The following is a 21,025-nucleotide window of genomic DNA, read 5'->3' as shown; positions in this document are numbered from 1 at the left end:
ATTATGATATGATATAGTATGATATGATACGATACAGTATGATGAGGTAAGATACGACAGGTATGATACAATATGATATGATACAATATGATACAGTTTGATATTATACAGTATGATACCGTATGATATGATACAGTATGATATGATACAGTATGATACGATACAGTATGATATGATAGTTTGATATGATACAGTATGATATGATACAGTATGATACCGTATGATACAGTATGATATGATAGAGTATAATATGATACAGTTTGATATGATACAGTATGATATGATACAGTACGATATGATACAGTAGGATATGATATAGTATGATACGATACAGTACGATATGATACAGTATGATATGATATAGTATGATACGATACAGTATGATACGATACGGTATGATAAGACTGACAAGAACATTTCACTAAACTGTATAGGCTTAGTTAAAAATGCGTTAAAACATTTCGAGGTGTAACAGTCCATTTAGAATGTGGCAATCAAATAGGGCACTTTATTAAAGTTTTCACTAAAATATTCATCTAGAGAATTTCTGGTAGAACGAGTCTAACTTCTCAGGACCTATTTGTACGCATGCGTGAAGAATCGGCCTTTCACCATGTGTGGGCGGACAGCGTCAACCTTGCCTTCAAATTAGGTCGTAACAAAATGAGAGAGCTACATAGCTATAACTTGCTATTTATCACATAGCTAGCTAACTACCACTGTTTTCCTGGGAAAACCAGGGATCTTTTTACCAGGTATTTCGCATGGAAACATACATATGATATTCATGTTTACAATAGTATGCCAGCTTGCTAGTTAGTTATTTGGCCGCAGGTTTTCACATAGCTAGCTAGCTGGTACAATTACCAACCGAGTTAGGGCACATTAGCCCTTATGCTAACAAGCTAGCTAGTTTTGATCTGACTCTGAGATGGACAAAAGAAGGCTTGAGCTTAATCTCAAAATGATAGCTATGCTAGTTAGTAAACTGATAGCGATGCTAGGAAATTGAAGGTAGTCATTTAGTTAGCTAGTTGCCTAATTAGCTAACTGGCTAACGTTACGTTAGCAATAGCCATGCCAGTGAACGTTAGCTAGCTACAGTACCTAGTTATCATATGAACCCATCACAAATCAGATCATGTTATTGTTGTCATCGTGCAGGTGTGAATGACAACCCGGTATTTCATGACGGCAACATTGCTTTGGCCTGAAGATTTATGGGTCTTGCAGCGCCACATTGAATCTTTGATTACTGCATTCTTAGTCACCTGCTGAGTTCTTGACTCAGGTTGCGGAAGTGGTAGACAGGGTTTGGTCTACCTAGCATACGGATTGTCAATGTGCCATTTCTATAATGGAACCAACTATTTTGGATCAGGGTTGTTCACTCTGTGATATAACTTGTCGAAATGGTAAGTTAGCCTAACTGGGAGGAATCAGATTCTACAACTGAATTACTAACAGTTGTAAACTTTAGGTATATTTTACCTAGGCATATCGATTTCAATTTACATTTGTCATTTAGCAGACACTTTTATCCCGAGCAACTTAGTGCATTCGTCTTAAAGCTGGGTGAGGCCACATCACAGTCGTAGTAAGTACATTATTTCCTAGGTACATTGATGTATGAGTTGAATATTTGTTTGTCTCTTGTCGTTTTGCTGTCTTACTAAAGGTAGAGTGGTGACACAGGTTGGTGACAGGTGTTCGGCTGGTCAGCAACTCCTGTGTGTTGTGGTCAATGTAACAAACAGTACGAACAACACATCCAGCGTCACCATGGGCCAGGACAGAGGGAAGTATGATTTCTACATCGGCCTGGGACTAGCCATCAGCTCCAGCATCTTCATAGGAGGAAGCTTCATTCTCAAGAAGAAAGGACTACTCCGCCTGGCCAGGAAGGGACAGTGTAGGGCAGGTAAGGTCATGTTTATGTTCAGTCACCAACTGCTGCTCTAGATAAGAGTGTCTACTAAATTACTAATATGTAAAGTAGAGTACACAGTATCGTTTAGGTGAATTTGTACATTTGAGAAAGAGATCAAGAGAGCAGGTCATTTTGTTTATATGTACTGTACGCATAGATTGATGTCAGGTAGCCTAGCTGTTAGAGTATTTGGACAGTAACCGAAAGGTTGCTAGTTTGAATCCCTGAGCCGGCGAAAAAAATCTGCGCTTAACCCTAATTGCTCCAAGGTCGCCGTTGATAATGGCTGGCCATGACCCCTCTGAGGGGTGGGATAATGGCTGGTCATGACCCCTCTGAGGGGTGGGATAATGGCTGGCCATGACCCCTCACTGAGGGGTGGGATAATGGCTGGCTATGACCCCTCACTGAGGGGTGGGATAATGGCTGGCCATGAGCCCTCTGAGGGTGTCTCAAGGGGAGTTGGGATATGCAAAAAAACACATTTCCAATTCACACATGAATATCGTAAGGATCTGCCAGGTGTGGCTGTGTAACTGGGTGTGAATGGAATTGTTGACAACTTCAGCTCAATTGTTGACAACTTCAGCTCAGAATGTGGTAGTAACTGACTGGTGCTAAGATGCAGAAGGGTGCGGCAGAGTTGAACACTTGATCAGTTTGTCACACTTCTGCTTTTATTACACACAGCAATCATTAACTAGGAGACTCTGCTGGTACACACAGCAATCATTAACTAGTAGACTCTCTGCTGCACCTTGTCTTATATACACACCCAATCATTAACTAGTAGACTCTCTGCTGCACCTTGTCTTATGTACACACCCAATCATTAACTAGTAGACTCTCTGCTGCACCTTGTCTTATACACACCCAATCATTAACTAGTAGACTCTCTGCGGCACCTTGTCTTATACACACCCAATCATTAACTAGTAGACTCTCTGCTGCACCTTGTCTTATATACACACCCAATCATTAACTAGTAGACTCTCTGCTGCACCTTGTCTTATATACACACCCAATCATTAACTAGTAGACTCTCTGCTGCACCTTGTCTTATACACACCCAATCATTAACTAGGAGACTCTGCTGCACCTTGTCTTATATACACACCCAATCATTAACTAGTAGACTCTCTGCTGCACCTTGTCTTATACACACCCAATCATTAACTAGTAGACTCTCTGCGGCACCTTGTCTTATACACACCCAATCATTAACTAGTAGACTCTCTGCTGCACCTTGTCTTATACACACCCAATCATTAACTAGTAGACTCTCTGCTGCACCTTGTCTTATATACACACCCAATCATTAACTAGTAGACTCTCTGCTGCACCTTGTCTTATACACACCCAATCATTAACTAGTAGACTCTCTGCTGCACCTTGTCTTATACACACCCAATCATTAACTAGTAGACTCTCTGCTGCACCTTGTCTTATATACACACCCAATCATTAACTAGTAGACTCTCTGCTGCACCTTGTCTTATACACACCCAATCATTAACTAGTAGACTCTCTGCTGCACCTTGTCTTATATACACACCCAATCATTAACTAGTAGACTCTCTGCGGCACCTTGTCTTATATACACACAGCAATCATTAACTAGTAGACTCTCTGCTGCACCTTGTCTTATGTACACACCCAATCATTAACTAGTAGACTCTCTGCTGCACCTTGTCTTATACACACCCAATCATTAACTAGTAGACTCTCTGCTGCACCTTGTCTTATGTACACACCCAATCATTAACTAGTAGACTCTCTGCTGCACCTTGTCTTATGTACACACCCAATCATTAACTAGTAGACTCTCTGCTGCACCTTGTCTTATACACACCCAATCATTAACTAGTAGACTCTCTGCTGCACCTTGTCTTATATACACACCCAATCATTAACTAGTAGACTCTCTGCTGCACCTTGTCTTATACACACCCAATCATTAACTAGTAGACTCTCTGCTGCACCTTGTCTTATATACACACAGCAATCATTAACTAGTAGACTCTCTGCTGCACCTTGTCTTATGTACACACCCAATCATTAACTAGTAGGCTCTCTGCTGCACCTTATCTTATAGTGCTGACCAGGGCCCATAGGGGTAGTGCTGACCAGGGCCCATAGGGGTAGTGTTGACCAGGGCCCGTAGGGGTAGTGTTGACCAGGGCCCGTAGGGGTAGTGTTGACCAGGGCCCGTAGGGGTAGTGTTGACCAGGGCCCGTAGGGGTAGTGTTGACCAGGGCCCGTAGGGGTTGTGCTGACCAGGGCCCGTAGGGGTAGTGCTGACCAGGGCCCGTAGGGGTAGTGTTGACCAGGGCCCGTAGGGGTAGTGTTGACCAGGGCCCGTAGGGGTAGTGTTGACCAGGGCCCGTAGGGGTAGTGTTGACCAGGGCCCGTAGGGGTAGTGTTGACCAGGGCCCGTAGGGTAGTGCTCTACTGTTGACCAGGGCCCATAGGGTTAGTGTTGACCAGGGCCCATTGGGGTAGTGTACTGTCATTTGGGACATAGCCCAAGAACAAGCAGAAAGGACACATGCCATCTCGTGTCATATAGGGTCAAAGTGTACTGTTGTTAAACCTACAGTGTGTAACATCAGAACGTGTACCGCTTGTTGTTACCATAACGCCCTAGAATTACCTCGGTGATTATATGGTGTGACTGCGGGACATTTTATTGAACACACATTAGAATGTTTGAGTAACTAATTAATTAAAGCTAGCGATCTGAAACGTTGCTAGCTAATGAACCTGTTTTCTTCTTTGTCTAGGACAAGGTGGACACGCATATCTTAAAGAATGTCTCTGGTGGGCTGGCTTATTATCAAGTAAGTACTATGGATCAAATGTTCCTCTTAATATGTGATTCAGTTAATCTCAGTGTCTATATCCCCCCCCCTCTCCCCTGTAACTATTCCCCAGGTCGTTCTGTTCTCAGTCAACTTACCTGGTAACATAAAAACATGTGGGCTTGTGTTCCTGTTCTGTGTGTTTTCACAGTGGCGGCTGGAGAAGGGGCTAACTTTGCAGCGTATGCCTTCGCTCCTGCTACTCTCGTCACCCCTCTGGGGGCCCTCAGTGTGCTGGTCAGGTAGGTCACCCCTCTGGGGGCCCTCAGTGTGCTGGTCAGGTAGGTCACCCATCTGGGGGCCCTCAGTGTGCTGGTCAGGTAGGTCACCCCTCTGGGGGCCCTCAGTGTGCTGGTCAGGTAGGTCACTCCTCTGGGGGCCCTCTGTGCGCTGGTCAGGTAGGTTACCCCTCTGGGGGCCCTCAGTGTGCTGGTCAGGTAGGTCACCCATCTGGGGCCCTCAGTGTGCTGGTCAGGTAGGTCACCCCTCTGGGGGCCCTCAGTGTGCTGGTCAGGTAGGTCACTCCTCTGGGGGCCCTCAGTGTGCTGGTCAGGTAGGTCACCCCTCTGGGGGCCCTCAGTGTGCTGGTCAGGTAGGTCACCCATCTGGGGGCCCTCAGTGTGCTGGTCAGGTAGGTCACCCCTCTGGGGGCCCTCAGTGTGCTGGTCAGGTAGGTCACCCCTCTGGGGGCCCTCAGTGTGCTGGTCAGGTAGGTCACTCCTCTGGGGGCCCTCAGTGTGCTGGTCAGGTAGGTCACTCCTCTGGGGGCCCTCAGTGTGCTGGTCAGGTAGGTCACCCATCTGGGGGCCCTCAGTGTGCTGGTCAGGTAGGTCACCCCTCTGGGGGCCCTCAGTGTGCTGGTCAGGTAGGTCACTCCTCTGGGGGCCCTCAGTGTGCTGGTCAGGTAGGTCACCCCTCTGGGGGCCCTCAGTGTGCTGGTCAGGTAGGTCACCCCTCTGGGGGCCCTCAGTGTGCTGGTCAGGTAGGTCACCCCTCTGGGGGCCCTCAGTGTGCTGGTCAGGTAGGTCACCCCTCTGGGGGCCCTCAGTGTGCTGGTCAGGTAGGTCACCCCTCTGGGGGCCCTCAGTGTGCTGGTCAGGTAGGTCACCCCTCTGGGGGCCCTCAGTGTGCTGGTCAGGTAGGTCACCCCTCTGGGGGCCCTCAGTGTGCTGGTCAGGTAGGTCACCCCTCTGGGGGCCCTCAGTGTGCTGGTCAGGTAGGTCACCCCTCTGGAGGCCCTCAGTGTGCTGGTCAGGTAGGTCACCCCTCTGGGGGCCCTCAGTGTGCTGGTCAGGTAGGTCACCCCTCTGGGGGCCCTCAGTGTGCTGGTCAGGTAGGTCACTCCTCTGGGGGCCCTCAGTGTGCTGGTCAGGTAGGTCACCCCTCTGGGGGCCCTCAGTGTGCTGGTCAGGTAGGTCACCCCTCTGGGGGCCCTCAGTGTGCTGGTCAGGTAGGTCACTCCTCTGGGGGCCCACTGGTTCTACATGTTTGACCTTACAGTATATAGTAGATGTTATAGTTTATGTTTTTGAAGTTGTACCAGGTGTGTGAATGACTGAACCGTGTGTGTGTGTTGTTGCCATGCTGTCCTGTAGAGGTGTGACAATGTTTGTCTTCTACTTCTGTCCGTGATTGAGCTGTGTGTGTGAACTGTTAAACACTGAACACAGATACAGTGGGGAGAACAAGTATTTGATACACTTCTGATTTTGCAGGTTTTCCTACTTACAAAGCATGTAGAGGTCTGTCATTTCATAGGTACACTTCAACTGTGAGAGAGGGAATCTAAAACAAAAATCCAGAAAATCACATATTCTGATTTTTAAGTAATTAACTTGCATTTTATTGCATGACATAAGTATTTGATCACCTAGCAACCAGTACGAATCTGGCTCTCAGACCTGTTAGTTTTTCTTTAAGAAGCCCTCCTGTTCTCCACTCATTACCTGTATTAACTGCACCTGTTTGAACTCGTTACCTGTATAAAAGACATCTGTCCACACACTCAATCAAACAGACTCCAACCTCTCCACAATGGCCAAGACCAGAGAGCTGTGTAAGGACATCAGGGATAAAATTGTAGACCTGCACAAGGATGGGATGGGCTACAGGACAATAGGCAAGCAGCTTGGTGAGAAGGCAACAACTGTTGGCACAATTATTAGAAAATGTAAGAAGTTCAAGATGACGTTCAATCACCCTTGGTCTGGGGCTCCATGCAAGATCTCACCTTGTGGGGCATCAATGATCATGAGGAAGGTGAGGGATCAGCCCAGAACTACACGGCAGAACTACACCTGGTCAATGACCTGAAGAGAGCTGGGACCACAGTCTCAAAGAAAACCATTAGTAACACACTACGCCGTCATGGATTAAAATCCTGCAGCGCACGCAAGGTCCCCCTGCTCAAGCCAGCGCATGTCCAGGCCCGTCTGAAGTTTGCCAATGACCATCTGGATGATCCAGAGGAGGAATGGGAGAAGGTCATGTGGTCTGATGAGACAAAAATAGAGCTTTTTGGTCTAAACTCCACTCGTCGTCTTTGGAGGAAGAAGAAGGATGAGTACAACCCCAAGAACACCATCCCAACCGTGAAGCATGGAGGTGGAAACATCATTCTTTGGGGATGCTTTTCTGCAAAGGGGACAGGACGACTGCACCGTATTGAGGGGAGGATGGATGGGGCCACGTATCGCGAGTTCTTGGCCAACAACCTCCTTCCCTCAGTAAGAGCATTGAAGATGGGTCGTGGCTGGGTCTTCCAGCATGACAACGACCCGAAACACACAGCCAGGGCAACTAAGGAGTGGTTCCGTAAGAGGCATCTCAAGGTCCTGGAGTGACCTACCCAGTCTCCAGACCTGAGCCCAATAGAAAATCTTTGGAGGGAGCTGAAAGTCCGTATTGCCCAGCGACAGCCCTGAAACCTGAAGGATCTGGAGAAGGTCTGTATGGAGGAGTGGGCCAAAATCCCTGCTGCAGTGTGTGCAAACCTGGTCAAGAACTACAGGAAACGTATGATCTCTGTAATTGCAAACAAAGGTTTCTGTACCAAATATTAAGTTCTGCTTTTCTGATGTATCAAATACTTATGTCATGCAATAAAATGCAAATGAATTACTTAAAAATCATAATATGTGATTTTCTGGATTTTTGTTTTAGATTCCGTCTCTCACAGTTGAAGTGTACCTATGATAAAAACTACAGCCCTCTTCATGCTTTGTAAGTAGGAAACACTGCCAATTTTGCAGGTTATCAAATACTTGTTCTCCCCACTGTAAGAACACAACATGCAACAATTTCAAACATTTTTCTGAGTAGTTCCACCAGAGCATTCCAAACATGCTCAATGGGTGACATGTCTGGTGAGTATGCAGGCCAAGGAAGAACTGGGACATTTTCAGCTTCCAGGAATTGTGTACAGATCCTTGCGACATGGGGCCGTGCATTATCATGCTGAAACATGAGGTGATGGAGGCGGGTGAATGGTACGACAATGGGCCTCAGGATCTCAGTGCATTCAAATTGCCATCGCTAAAATGCAATCGTTTGTTGTCCGTAGTTTATGCCTGTCCATACCATAACCCCACCGCCACCATGGGCCACTTTGTTCACAACGTTGATATCAGCAAACCGCTCGCCCACACGGTCTGTTATCTGCCCAGTACAGCTGAAACCGCGATTCATTGTGAAGAGCACACTTCTCCAAAGTGCCATCAAAGGTGAACATTTGTCCACTGAAGTCGGTCACGACGCTGAACTGCAGTCAGGTCAAGACCCTGGTGAGGATGACGAGCATGCAGATGAGCTTCCCTGGGACGGTTTCTGACAGTTTATGCAGAAGTTAGTCTGCGGTTGTGAGGCCGGTTGGAGATGCTGCCAAATTCTCTAAAACGGCGTTGGCGGTTGCTTATGGTATAGAAATTAACATTAAATTATTTGGCAACGACTCTGGTAGACATTCCTGCAGTCAGCATGCCAATTGCACGCTCCCTCAAAACTTTAGACATCTGTGGCATTGTGTTGTGACAAAACGGCACATTTAAGAGTGGCCTTTTATTGTCCCCCAGCACAAGGTGCACCTGTGTAATGATCATGCTGTTTAATCAGCTTCTTGATATGTCACACCTGTCAGGTGGATGGATTATCTTGGCAAAGGAGGAATGCTCACTAACAGAGAGAGAAACTTTGTGCACAACATTTTAGAGAAATAAGCTTTTTGTGCGTATGGAACATTTCTGAGATCTTTTATTTCAGCTCATGAAACATGGGACCAACTGTTGCGTTTTATTTTTGTGTGGGGCTGTGGGTTTGATGTATGCTTCATCTCATTGCTGTGTGGTACTGTATTTTAGGTTATAACCCATGTTTCCTGAGACTGCAATAGAAATACTGTATCAGCCCACAGAGTGAAGAACAAGATTCAATGTTTTCCTTTACTGTGGGAACATGGATTAAATCATCAGCCACTTTTAATGCAACATACCGAAACCAAACGAACTATGCAAGAGATTTCGTTAGGCAGAACTCATAGGATTCTACAGCATTGACACGCCAGCCCGTATAACCAATCAGATCTGCAAATAGACCGTATATGGCTCTGTGCCATTCATTGGAAACTGGACTGTGTTTACAGCATGAGTGGTCATGAGTAGTTGTGCTTGTTTTGAGATCAAAGTGAGAGCTACATGTAGCCCATGTGTGCTCGTTTGTTCTTATCCGTTGCTAGTTAGTGAATTATTAGCAGTGTTGTGTTTGGAGACGGGCTTGAATAAGCTAAGTAGCATGATTTGTCTGATTCTCTGTAATGGTATGGAAACAATGATGTAGTTTCTTGCATCAAACAACATTTCATTTTCATTCACTTCCTTGTCTGAAGGACAAGTGGATTAACAGGTTCATGTGAAGCCCTGCATGTTTTTTTTCAAAAGTCTCATGGAATGTAGTCCTACATTGAACACCACACATTGGCTGCTACTGAAGGCTGAATGATAGAACAGCTATCTCCATGTAAAAATATTATGGGATGCATTTTTTCCCTGTTGTTTCTGATGGTAGGCCTACATTATGATCAAACAGCCACAGTAGCCTACTTGGTCACTGTTAAAACTAACTTAAAGCGGGTACAGCCTCAGTAGTCACAGTAAACGCTCGCTGGAAGTTGCTTTCAACTTTGCGCTCAGCAGACCTAAAATTTGCTCAGTGCCTGTTAATATCGAGGGAACATTGGTTATGTTGCGGTTCTGTATTTTCGGTTAACTGAGTTACTGTAATATAACTGTGTTTTCTATGTTTTGCGGCAGTGCGGTGCTGTCCTCGTACTTCCTGACCGAGCGTCTGAACCTGCACGGGAAGCTGGGCTGTCTGCTCAGTATCTTGGGCTCTACTACCATGGTGATCCACGCCCCTCAGGAGGAAGAGATCAACAGTCTGGACCACATGGCTCGGAAACTGGTGGACCCAGGTCGGTACCGGACAGACCCTCCCCTCAACTACATGAGTTACTGTGTTCTGAAAAGATGCTTCCTCAAGTCCTTAAAGCTCTTTGGAGGAGGAGGCCGGAGACTTTATTCTCTCCTCTACTGCTCTTTGATGACTAACTTCAGACACCTCATTATTCTGTTTAACTTCCTGTGAGCTAAGCCATCCTCTGTCTCCCTCAGGTTTCCTGGTGTTTGCCACCTTCGTCATCATCGTAGCGCTCATCTTCATCTTGGTGGTGGGCCCTCGGCACGGCCAGACCAACATCATGGTGTATATTACCATCTGCTCTGTGATAGGAGCTCTGTCTGTGTCGTGTGTGAAGGGGTTGGGCATCGCCATCAAAGAGGCCATAGCTGGGAGGTCCGTGGTGGGGAACCCTTTAGCCTGGGTGTTACTGCTCGGGCTGGTGGCCTGCGTCTCCACTCAGATCAACTACCTGAACAAGGCTCTGGATATCTTCAACACGTCCCTGGTCACACCCATCTACTACGTGTTCTTCACCACCTCAGTCCTCTCCTGCTCTGCCATCCTCTTCAAAGAGTGGGAGCACATGGCTACTGCTGATGTTATCGGGACTCTGAGTGGGTTCCTGACCATTATAGTTGGTATCTTTCTGCTCCATGCCTTTAAGGACCTTAGTGTGAGCCTGTCCACGCTGGCGGTGTCCATCAGGAAGGACGAGAGGCCCGGGCCGGCAGCTAACGGAGTGGCAACACACGGCAGCTACGAACTGCTGCGCAATGACTCCACAGACATGAACCTGGAGGAGAGGGAGGTGGGCCTGCCGTTTGACAGCCTGTCCAGGAGGAATGGTACCATGACAGCCTCTTAGAGGACCTAGCAAGCAGACCCCCCCCTCATCCTACTGACAGCCTCTTAGAGGACCTAGCTGCCAGGTCCTGCAGACCCCCCCCCCCCCCATCTGACTGACTAGGATTGCGTCCCAAATGGCATCCCTTTATAGTGCAATACTCTGGTTAAAACTAGTGCACTATATAGGGTGCTATTTGGGGATTTGCCTAGGACTACACTGGTGTGGATGGTTGTTTTTTTACATTAAAACAATCAACTCTTGACTTAGATGGACCCACTGATTGTACTTGGATTAGATTTGCCTTCTGTTCTCTGACGACATGGGGACAGGGGTTCATCTCACCCTCGGAAGCAGGCAATATTCATACTACGTTATACATTCTGTATTTAAACCTGCACAGAGTTTCCTTCTACAAATCAACAGCTTTGTTTTTGTAATGTTATTGGTCTGATTTTTTTTAATTTTGGCTCCAGTTCTGAGTTTGGGATACGTGGCACCCTATTCCCTACATAGTGCACTACCCCTATGGATCTGGTCAGAAGTAGTGCACTATAGAGGGAATAGGGAGGTCATTTGGAACGTAAACTGATACGTGTTCTTAATTGTGATACCTGAAGAGTTAAATCAACAACTGTTTTTTTTTGTATCTTTTACATAAATGCACTCAAGAACAAGACGATATTTGTTACATATTTATTGAATGAAAATGATTAAAATAATTTCAACACAAAAAGGCTAAGTGAATAAATGCTTTATCATTAAGAAACTTGGTTACTTTACAGATTGATAGGTTTTTAGCACCAAATATACTCTACTCTGTCCAATTCCCCTTCATTGAGTACAGGCTACAACGATATCCCACCACCCCCAAAATAAATCATTCCCTGGTCTACAGTGTTCCAGATGTGAAACACAGTTTTGCGATTGATTACTTAAGGCACAAAAATCATCCTGACAAACATTATATAAGGAAAGTTGGGGCACTGCTGCTTTAAACAGTTCTGAAAAATATATATACTTAAAGATCAAACATGATTTAGACCTCGTATATTTCTGTTTTCAACTTGCTGAAAATGGTCCACAGTGTTCCTATCATCTAGTTTAAAAGGGGGAAGAATATTTCATAAGTGCCTCCAAAAAGGCACCCTATTCCCTAGGTAGTGCACTTATATAAAACGTTTGAGATGCAACCTTTGTGCTTAGTTAAACATAAGTGGATGGCGCTATAGGAAATGTATTGCTGATTCATGCTATTGGATGGTCAATCTCAGTTGCTGGCCAGGGATTGGTGGATAGGAGGCTGGAAACACCGGACATGCTCCACAGGCATATTTTCCCCGTCGCCTGACTTCAGGTACTTGTTCAGAATGGCGTAGATCTCATCGTTGAGAACCTGGAACTTGTGGATTCTGTCCACCATCTTTTTAAGAGGCTGAGGAAGGAGAGACATCATTCAGACTAATGATACTATAAATCGTTGTTTTGGCCGGATCTAAAAGACTGTCTGGCAGAGATTACCCTAAACATGACACCCATGGTTGTATTCACTAAGAACCACTTTTGCTACTGTTTGTGCTAATGAATACGAACAACTCAGATGTTTGGGGTCTGAAGGTTCCAGTGTTGCTGACCCCTGACCTTCCACTCACCACACTCTTGATGATCTCATCCTTTCCATCGTGTTTCTGCACCTTCAGCAGGTGATAGCTGAAGTCCAGGATGTCAAAGCGTCTCTGTTGACCCAGTAGGGAGATGATCATACACCCAGCCCAGTGGAGACCGTCCCCAAAACACTGCCTGGAAAATACAACACAGGTTATATACCCAGCCCAGTGGAGACAGTCCCCGACACACAGGTTACATACCCAGCCCAGTGGAGACCGTCCCCGAAACACAGGTTATACACCCAGCCCAGTGGAGACAGTCCCCGACACACAGGTTATACACCCAGCCCAGTGGAGACAGTCCCCGACACACAGGTTATATACCCAGCCCAGTGGAGACCGTCCCCGAAACACTGCCTGGAAAATACAACACAGGTTATACACCCAGCCCAGTGGAGACAGTCCCGACACACAGGTTATATACCCAGCCCAGTGGAGACAGTCCCCGAAACACAGGTTATATACCCAGCACAGTGGAGACCGTCCCCGAAACACAGGTTATACACCCAGCCCAGTGGAGACCGTCCCCGACACACAGGTTATATACCCAGCCCAGTGGAGACAGTCCCCAAAACACAGGTTATATACCCAGCCCAGTGGAGACAGTCCCCGAAACACAGGTTATATACCCAGCCCAGTGGAGACAGTCCCCAAAACACAGGTTATACACCCAGCCCAGTGGAGACAGTCCCCGACACACAGGTTATATACCCAGCCCAGTGGAGACAGTCCCCAAAACACAGGTTATATACCCAGCCCAGTGGAGACAGTCCCCGAAACACTGCCTGGAAAATACAACACAGGTTATTTACCCAGCCCAGTGGAGACAGTCCCCGAAACACAGGTTATATACCCAGCCCAGTGGAGACAGTCCCCGAAACACAGGTTATACACCCAGCCCAGTGGAGACCGTCCCCGACACACAGGTTATACACCCAGCCCAGTGGAGACCGTCCCCGACACACAGGTTATACACCCAGCCCAGTGGAGACAGTCCCCAAAACACTGCCTGGAAAATACAACACAGGTTATACACCCAGCCCAGTGGAAACAGTCCCCGAAACACAGGTTATATACCCAGCCCAGTGGAGACAGTCCCCGAAACACAGGTTATACACCCAGCCCAGTGGAGACAGTCCCCGACACACAGGTTCCCAGGGCTGGTGTTTAGAACGACGGAGAAAGAGGGCATGGTGTAGGGGAGTTCTGGAGAGAGAGGGAGAAAGAGGTCAATGAGTAGGGTAGTTCTGGAGAGAGAGGGAGAAAGAGGTCAATGAGTAGGGTAGTTCTGGAGAGAGGGAGAAAGAGGTCAAGGAGTAGGGTAGTTCTGGAGAGAGAGGGAGAAAGAGGGCATAGGAGTAGGGTAGTTCTGGAGAGAGAGGGAGAAAGAGGGCAAAGGAGTAGGGTCGTTCTGGAGAGAGAGGGAGAAAGAGGGCAAAGGAGTAGGGTAGTTCTGGGGAGAAAGAGGGCATTGGAGTAGGGTAGTTCTGGAGAGAGATGGAGAAAGAGGGCATGGTGTAGGGTAGTTCTGGAGAGAGAGGGAGAAAGAGGTCAAGGAGTAGGGTAGTTCTGGAGAGAGAGGGAGAAAGAGGGCAAGGAGTAGGGTAGTTCTGGAGAGAGAGGGAGAAAGAGGGCAAGGAGTAGGGTAGTTCTGGAGAGAGAGGGAGAAAGAGGGCAAGGAGTAGGGCAGTTCTGGAGAGAAAGGGAGAAAGAGGTCAAGGAGTAGGGTAGTTCTGGAGAGAGAGGGAGAAAGAGGTCAAGGAGTAGGGTAGTTCTGGGGAGAGAGGGAGAAAGAGGGCAAGGAGTAGGGTAGTTCTGGAGAGAGAGGGAGAAAGAGGGCAAGGAGTAGGGTAGTTCTGGAGAGAGAGGGAGAAAGAGGGCAAGGAGTAGGGCAGTTCTGGAGAGAAAGGGAGAAAGAGGTCAAGGAGTAGGGTAGTTCTGGAGAGAGAGGGAGAAAGAGGTCAAGGAGTAGGGTAGTTCTGGGGAGAGAGGGAGAAAGAGGTCAAGGAGTAGGGTAGTTCTGGAGAGAAAGAGGTCAAGGAGTAGGGTAGTTCTGGAGAGAAAGAGGTCAAGGAGTAGGGTAGTTCTGGAGAGAAAGAGGTCAAGGAGTAGGGTAGTTCTGGAGAGAAAGAGGTCAAGGAGTAGGGTAGTTCTGGAGAGAGAGGGAGAAAGAGGGCATAGGAGTAGGGTAGTTCTGGGGAGAAAGAGGTCAAGGAGTAGGGTAGTTCTGGAGAGAGGGAGAAAGAGGTCAAGGAGTAGGGTAGTTCTGGAGAGAGAGGGAGAAAGAGGGCATAGGAGTAGGGTAGTTCTGGAGAAAGAGAGAGAAAGAGGGCAAAGGAGTAGGGTAGTTCTGGAGAGAGAGGGAGAAAGAGGGCATAGGAGTAGGGTAGTTCTGGAGAGAGAGGGGGAAAGAGGTCAAGGAGTAGGGTAGTTCTGGAGAGAGAGGGAGAAAGAGGGCAAAGGAGTAGGGTAGTTCTGGAGAGAGAGGGAGAAAGAGGGCAAAGGAGTAGGGTAGTTCTGGGGAGAAAGAGGGCATAGGAGTAGGGTAGTTATGGAGAGAGACGGAGAAAGAGGGCATGGTGTAGGGGAGTTCTGGAGAGAGAGGGAGAAAGGGGTCAAGGAGTAGGGTAGATCTGGAGAGAGAGGGAGAAAGAGGTCAAGGAGTAGGGTAGTTCTGGAGAGAGAGGGAGAAAGAGGGCAAGGAGTAGGGTAGTTCTGGAGAGAGAGGGAGAAAGAGGTCAAGGAGTAGGGTAGTTCTGGAGAGAGAGGGAGAAAGAGGTCAAGGAGTAGGGTAGTTCTGGAGAGAGCGGGAGAAAGAGGTCAAGGAGTAGGGTAGTTCTGGAGAGAGGGAGAAAGAGGTCAAGGAGTAGGGTAGTTCTGGAGAGAGAGGGAGAAAGAGGGCAAAGGAGTAGGGTCGTTCTGGAGAGAGAGGGAGAAAGAGGGCAAAGGAGTAGGGTAGTTCTGGGGAGAGAGGGAGAAAGAGGGCAAGGAGTAGGGTAGTTCTGGAGAGAGAGGGAGAAAGAGGGCAAGGAGTAGGGCAGTTCTGGAGAGAGAGGGAGAAAGAGGTCAAGGAGTAGGGTAGTTCTGGAGAGAGAGGGAGAAAGAGGTCAAGGAGAAGGGTAGTTCTGGGGAGAAAGAGGGCATAGGAGTAGGGTAGTTCTGGAGAGAGATGGAGAAAGAGGGCATGGTGTAGGGTAGTTCTTGAGAGAGAGGGAGAAAGAGGTCAAGGAGTAGGGTAGTTCTGGAGAGAGAGGGAGAAAGAGGGCAAGGAGTAGGGTAGTTCTGGAGAGAGAGGGAGAAAGAGGGCAAGGAGTAGGGCAGTTCTGGAGAGAGAGGGAGAACGAGGTCAAGGAGTAGGGTAGTTCTGGAGAGAGAGGGAGAAAGAGGTCAAGGAGTAGGGTAGTTCTGGAGAGAAAGAGGTCAAGGAGTAGGGTAGTTCTGGAGAGAAAGAGGTCAAGGAGTAGGGTAGTTCTGGAGAGAAAGAGGTCAAGGAATAGGGTAGTTCTGGAGAGAAAGAGGTCAAGGAGTAGGGTAGTTCTGGAGAGAAAGAGGTCAAGGAGTAGGGTAGTTCTGGAGAGAGAGGGAGAAAGAGGGCATAGGAGTAGGGTAGTTCTGGGGAGAAAGAGGTCAAGGAGTAGGGTAGTTCTGGAGAGAGAGGGAGAAAGAGGTCAAGGAGTAGGGTAGTTCTGGAGAGAGAGGGAGAAAGAGGTCAAGGAGTAGGGTAGTTCTGGAGAGAGGGAGAAAGAGGTCAAGGAGTAGGGTAGTTCTGGAGAGAGAGGGAGAAAGAGGGCATAGGAGTAGGGTAGTTCTGGAGAGAAAGAGGGCAAAGGAGTAGGGTAGTTCTGGAGAGAGAGGGAGAAAGAGGGCATAGGAGTAGGGTAGTTCTGGAGAGAGAGGGGGAAAGAGGTCAAGGAGTAGGGTAGTTCTGGAGAGAGAGGGAGAAAGAGGGCAAGGAGTAGGGCAGTTCTGGAGAGAGAGGGAGAAAGAGGTCAAGGAGTAGGGTAGTTCTGGAGAGAGAGGGAGAAAGAGGGCAAGGAGTAGGGCAGTTCTGGAGAGAGAGGGAGAAAGAGGTCAAGGAGTAGGGTAGTTCTGGAGAGAGAGGGAGAAAGAGGTCAAGGAGTAGGGTCGTTCTGGAGAGAAAGAGGTTAAGGAGTAGGGTAGTTCTGGAGAGAAAGAGGTCAAGGAGTAGGGTAGTTCTGGAGAGAAAGAGGTCAAGGAGTAGGGTAGTTCTGGAGAGAGAGGGAGAAAGAGGTCAAGGAGTAGGGTAGTTCTGGAGAGAGAGGGAGAAAGAGGGCAAGGAGTAGGGTAGTTCTGGAGAGAGAGGGAGAAAGAGGTCAAGGAGTAGGGTAGTTCTGGAGAGAGAGGGAGAAAGAGGTCAAGGAGTAGGGTAGTTCTGGAGAGAGCGGGAGAAAGAGGTCAAGGAGTAGGGTAGTTCTGGAGAGAGGGAGAAAGAGGTCAAGGAGTAGGGTAGTTCTGGAGAGAGAGGGAGAAAGAGGGCAAAGGAGTAGGGTCGTTCTGGAGAGAGAGGGAGAAAGAGGGCAAAGGAGTAGGGTAGTTCTGGGGAGAGAGGGAGAAAGAGGGCAAGGAGTAGGGTAGTTCTGGAGAGAGAGGGAGAAAGAGGGCAAGGAGTAGGGCAGTTCTGGAGAGAGAGGGAGAAAGAGGTCAAGGAGTAGGGTAGTTCTGGAGAGAGAGGGAGAAAGAGGTCAAGGAGTAGGGTAGTTCTGGAGAGAAAGAGGGCATAGGAGTAGGGTAGTTCTGGAGAGAGAGGGAGAAAGAGGGCATAAGAGTAGGGTAGTTCTGGAGAGAGAGGGAGAAAGAGGGCAAGGAGTAGGGTAGTTCTGGAGATAAAGAGGTCAAGGAGTAGGGTAGTTCTGGAGAGAAAGAGGTCAATGAGTAGGGTAGTTCTGGAGAGAAAGAGGTCAAGGAGTAGGGTAGTTCTGGAGAAAGAGGGCATGGTGTAGGGTAGTTCTGTGTGAATGAGACCAGTGGACTCAATAGGCTGAGACCAGTGGACTCAACAGGCTGAGTGGGTGAGACCAGTGGACTCAACAGGCTGAGACCAGTGGACTCAACAGGCTGAGACCAGTGGACTTAACAGGCTGAGTGAATGAGACCAGTGGACTCAATAGGCTGAGTGAATGAGACCAGTGGACTCAACAGGCTGAGTGAATGAGACCAGTGGACTCAATAGGCTGAGTGGGTGAGACCAGTGGACTCAATAGGCTGAGACCAGTGGACTCAATAGGCTGAGACCAGTGGACTCAATAGGCTGAGACCAGTGGACTCAACAGGCTGAGTGAATGAGACCAGTGCACTCAATAGGCTGAGTGAATGAGACCAGTGGACTCAACAGGCTGAGTGAATGAGACCAGTGGACTCAACAGGCTGAGACCAGTGGACTCAATAGGCTGAGACAAGTCGACTCAATAGGCTGAGACCAGTCGACTCAATAGGCTGAGACCAGTCGACTCAATAGGCTGAGTGAATGAGACCAGTGGACTCAATAGGCTGAGTGAATGAGACCAGTGCACTCAATAGGCTGAGTGAATGAGACCAGTGAACTCAACAGGCTGAGACCAGTGGACTCAACAGGCTGAGTGAATGAGACCAGTGCACTCAATAGGCTGAGTGAATGAGACCAGTGGACTCAACAGGCTGAGTGAATGAGACCAGTGCACTCAATAGGCTGAGTGAATGAGACCAGTGGACTCAACAGGCTGAGTGAATGAGACCAGTGGACTCAATAGGCTGAGACCAGTGGACTCAATAGGCTGAGACCAGTGGACTCAATAGGCTGAGACCAGTCGACTCAATAGGCTGAGTGAATGAGACCAGTGGACTCAATAGGCTGAGTGGGTGAGACCAGTGGACTCAACAGGCTGAGTGAATGAGACCAGTGGACTCAATAGGCTGAATGAGTGGGACCAGTGGACTCAATAGGCTGAGTGAATGAGACCAGTGGACTCAACAGGCTGAGTGAATGAGACCAGTGGACTCAACAGGCTGAGACCAGTGGACTCAATAGGCTGAGTGAGTGAGACCAGTCTACTCAATAGGCTGAGACCAGTGGACTCAACAGGCTGAGTGAGTGAGACCAGTCTACTCAATAGGCTGAGACCAGTGGACTCTAGGCTGAGACCAGTCGACTCAATAGGCTGAGTGAGTGAGATCAGTGGACTCAATAGGCTGAGTGAGTGAGACCAGTGGACTCAATAGGCTGAGACCAGTGGACTCAATAGGCTGAGTGAGTGAGACCAGTGGACTCAATAGGCTGAGACCAGTGGACTCAATAGGCTGAGACCAGTCGACTCAATAGGCTGAGTGAGTGAGATCAGTGGACTCAACAGGCTGAGTGAGTGAGACCAGTAGACTCAATAGGCAGAGTGAGTGAGACCAGTGGACTCAATAGGCTGAGTGAGTGAGACCAGTGGACTCAACACGCTTAGTGAATGAGACCAGTGGACTCAATAGACAGAGTGAGTGAGACCAGTCTACTCAATAGGCTGAGACCAGTGGACTCAATAGGCTGAGTGAGTGAGATCAGTGGACTCAATAGGCTGAGTGAGTGAGACCAGTGGACTCAACAGGCTGAGTGAGTGAGACCAGTCTACTCAATAGGCTGAGACCAGTGGACTCAATAGGCTGAGTGAGTGAGACCAGTGGACTCAATAGGCTGAGACCAGTGGACTCAATAGGCTGAGTGAGTGAGACCAGTGGACTCAATAGGCTGAGACCAGTCGACTCAATAGGCTGAGACCAGTCGACTCAATAGGCTGAGTGAATGAGACCAGTGGACTCAATAGGCTGAGTGAGTGAGACCAGTGGACTCAATAGGCTGAGTGAATGAGACCAGTGCACTCAATAGGCTGAGTGAATGAGACCAGTGGACTCAACAGGCTGAGACCAGTGGACTCAACAGGCTGAGTGAATGAGACCAGTGCACTCAATAGGCTGAGTGAATGAGACCAGTGGACTCAATAGGCTGAGACCAGTGGACTCAATAGGCTGAGACCAGTGGACTCAATAGGCTGAGACCAGTCGACTCAATAGGCTGAGTGAATGAGACCAGTGGACTCAATAGGCTGAGTGGGTGAGACCAGTGGACTCAACAGGCTGAGTGAATGAGACCAGTGGACTCAACAGGCTGAGTGAGTGAGACCAGTGGACTCAATAGGCTGAGTGGGTGAGACCAGTGGACTCAATAGGCTGAGTGAGTGAGACCAGTGGACTCAATAGGCTGAGTGAATGAGACCAGTGGACTCAATAGGCTGAATGAGTGGGACCAGTGGACTCAATAGGCTGAGTGAATGAGACCAGTGGACTCAACAGGCTGAGTGAATGAGACCAGTGGACTCAACAGGCTGAGACCAGTCGACACAATAGGCTGAGTGAGTGAGACCAGTCTACTCAATAGGCTGAGACCAGTGGACTCAATAGGCTGAGTGAGTGAGACCAGTCTACTCAATAGGCTGAGACCAGTGGACTCAACAGGCTGAGTGAGTGAGACCAGTCTACTCAATAGGCTGAGACCAGTGGACTCTAGGCTGAGACCAGTCGACTCAATAGGCTGAGTGAGTGAGATCAGTGGACTCAATAGGCTGAGTGAGTGAGACCAGTGGACTCAATAGGCTGAGACCAGTGGACTCAATAGGCTGAGTGAGTGAGACCAGTGGACTCAATAGGCTGAGACCAGTGGACTCAATAGGCTGAGACCAGTCGACTCAATAGGCTGAGTGAGTGAGATCAGTGGACTCAACAGGCTGAGTGAGTGAGACCAGTGGACTCAATAGGCTGAGTGAGTGAGACCAGTGGACTCAATAGGCTGAGTGAGTGAGATCAGTGGACTCAACACGCTTAGTGAATGAGACCAGTGGACTCAATAGACAGAGTGAGTGAGACCAGTCTACTCAATAGGCTGAGACCAGTGGACTCAACAGGCTGAGTGAGTGAGATCAGTGGACTCAATAGGCTGAGTGAGTGAGACCAGTGGACTCAACAGGCTGAGTGAGTGAGACCAGTCTACTCAATAGGCTGAGACCAGTGGACTCAATAGGCTGAGTGAGTGAGACCAGTGGACTCAATAGGATGAGACCAGTGGACTCAATAGGCTGAGTGAGTGAGACCAGTGGACTCAATAGGCTGAGTGAGTGAGACCAGTGGACTCAATAGGCTGAGTGAGTGAGACCAGTGGACTCAATAGGCTGAGTGAGTGAGACCAGTGGACTCAATAGGCTGAGACCAGTGGACTCAATAGGCTGAGTGGGTGAGACCA

At 48.4% G+C, this 21,025-nt stretch overlaps 2 protein-coding genes across 9 annotated transcripts in view; one reads left to right on the top strand and one right to left on the bottom strand.

The window, feature by feature from the left end:
* The first annotated feature begins 598 nt into the window (after window positions 1-598).
* nipa2 (NIPA magnesium transporter 2) lies at window positions 599-11,822 on the top strand. Of its 2 annotated transcripts, none has more exons than XM_021607802.2 (6): window positions 599-755; window positions 1,679-1,921; window positions 4,714-4,770; window positions 4,943-5,033; window positions 10,095-10,255; window positions 10,455-11,818. In XM_021607802.2, the coding sequence occupies exons 2-6, from the start codon at window positions 1,783-1,785 to the stop codon at window positions 11,105-11,107; spliced, it is 1,101 nt and encodes a 366-aa protein (XP_021463477.2). In that variant the 5' UTR covers window positions 599-755; window positions 1,679-1,782; the 3' UTR covers window positions 11,108-11,818. The 2 variants fall into 2 exon arrangements, with proteins under 2 accessions (XP_021463477.2, XP_021463402.2); XM_021607727.2 differs by lacking the exon at window positions 599-755 and adding an exon at window positions 1,268-1,415 and having other exon boundaries at window positions 10,455-11,822.
* Window positions 11,767-21,025, bottom strand: part of cyfip1 (cytoplasmic FMR1 interacting protein 1) — a 126,914-nt gene continuing 117,655 nt past the window's right edge. For 3 of the 7 annotated variants that reach the window (XM_036978157.1, XM_036978109.1, XM_036978261.1), the window contains 2 exons: window positions 12,739-12,886; window positions 11,767-12,521 (listed from right to left, as the gene is read on the bottom strand). In XM_036978157.1, the coding sequence (XP_036834052.1) occupies window positions 12,357-12,521; window positions 12,739-12,886 (313 nt within the window). In that variant the 3' untranslated portion in view covers window positions 11,767-12,356. Of the gene's footprint in view, window positions 12,522-12,738; window positions 12,887-12,949; window positions 13,111-13,186; window positions 13,539-13,585; window positions 13,763-21,025 lie in introns of those variants that run through there. The other 4 variants (XM_036978210.1, XM_036978300.1, XM_036978398.1 and 1 more) reach the window with 4 other exon arrangements.

Source organism: Oncorhynchus mykiss, chromosome 1 (assembly GCF_013265735.2).
Source record: "Oncorhynchus mykiss isolate Arlee chromosome 1, USDA_OmykA_1.1, whole genome shotgun sequence".
Classification (NCBI taxonomy): Eukaryota; Metazoa; Chordata; class Actinopteri; order Salmoniformes; family Salmonidae; genus Oncorhynchus; species Oncorhynchus mykiss.
This window is presented reverse-complemented; position numbering and strand designations above follow the sequence as displayed.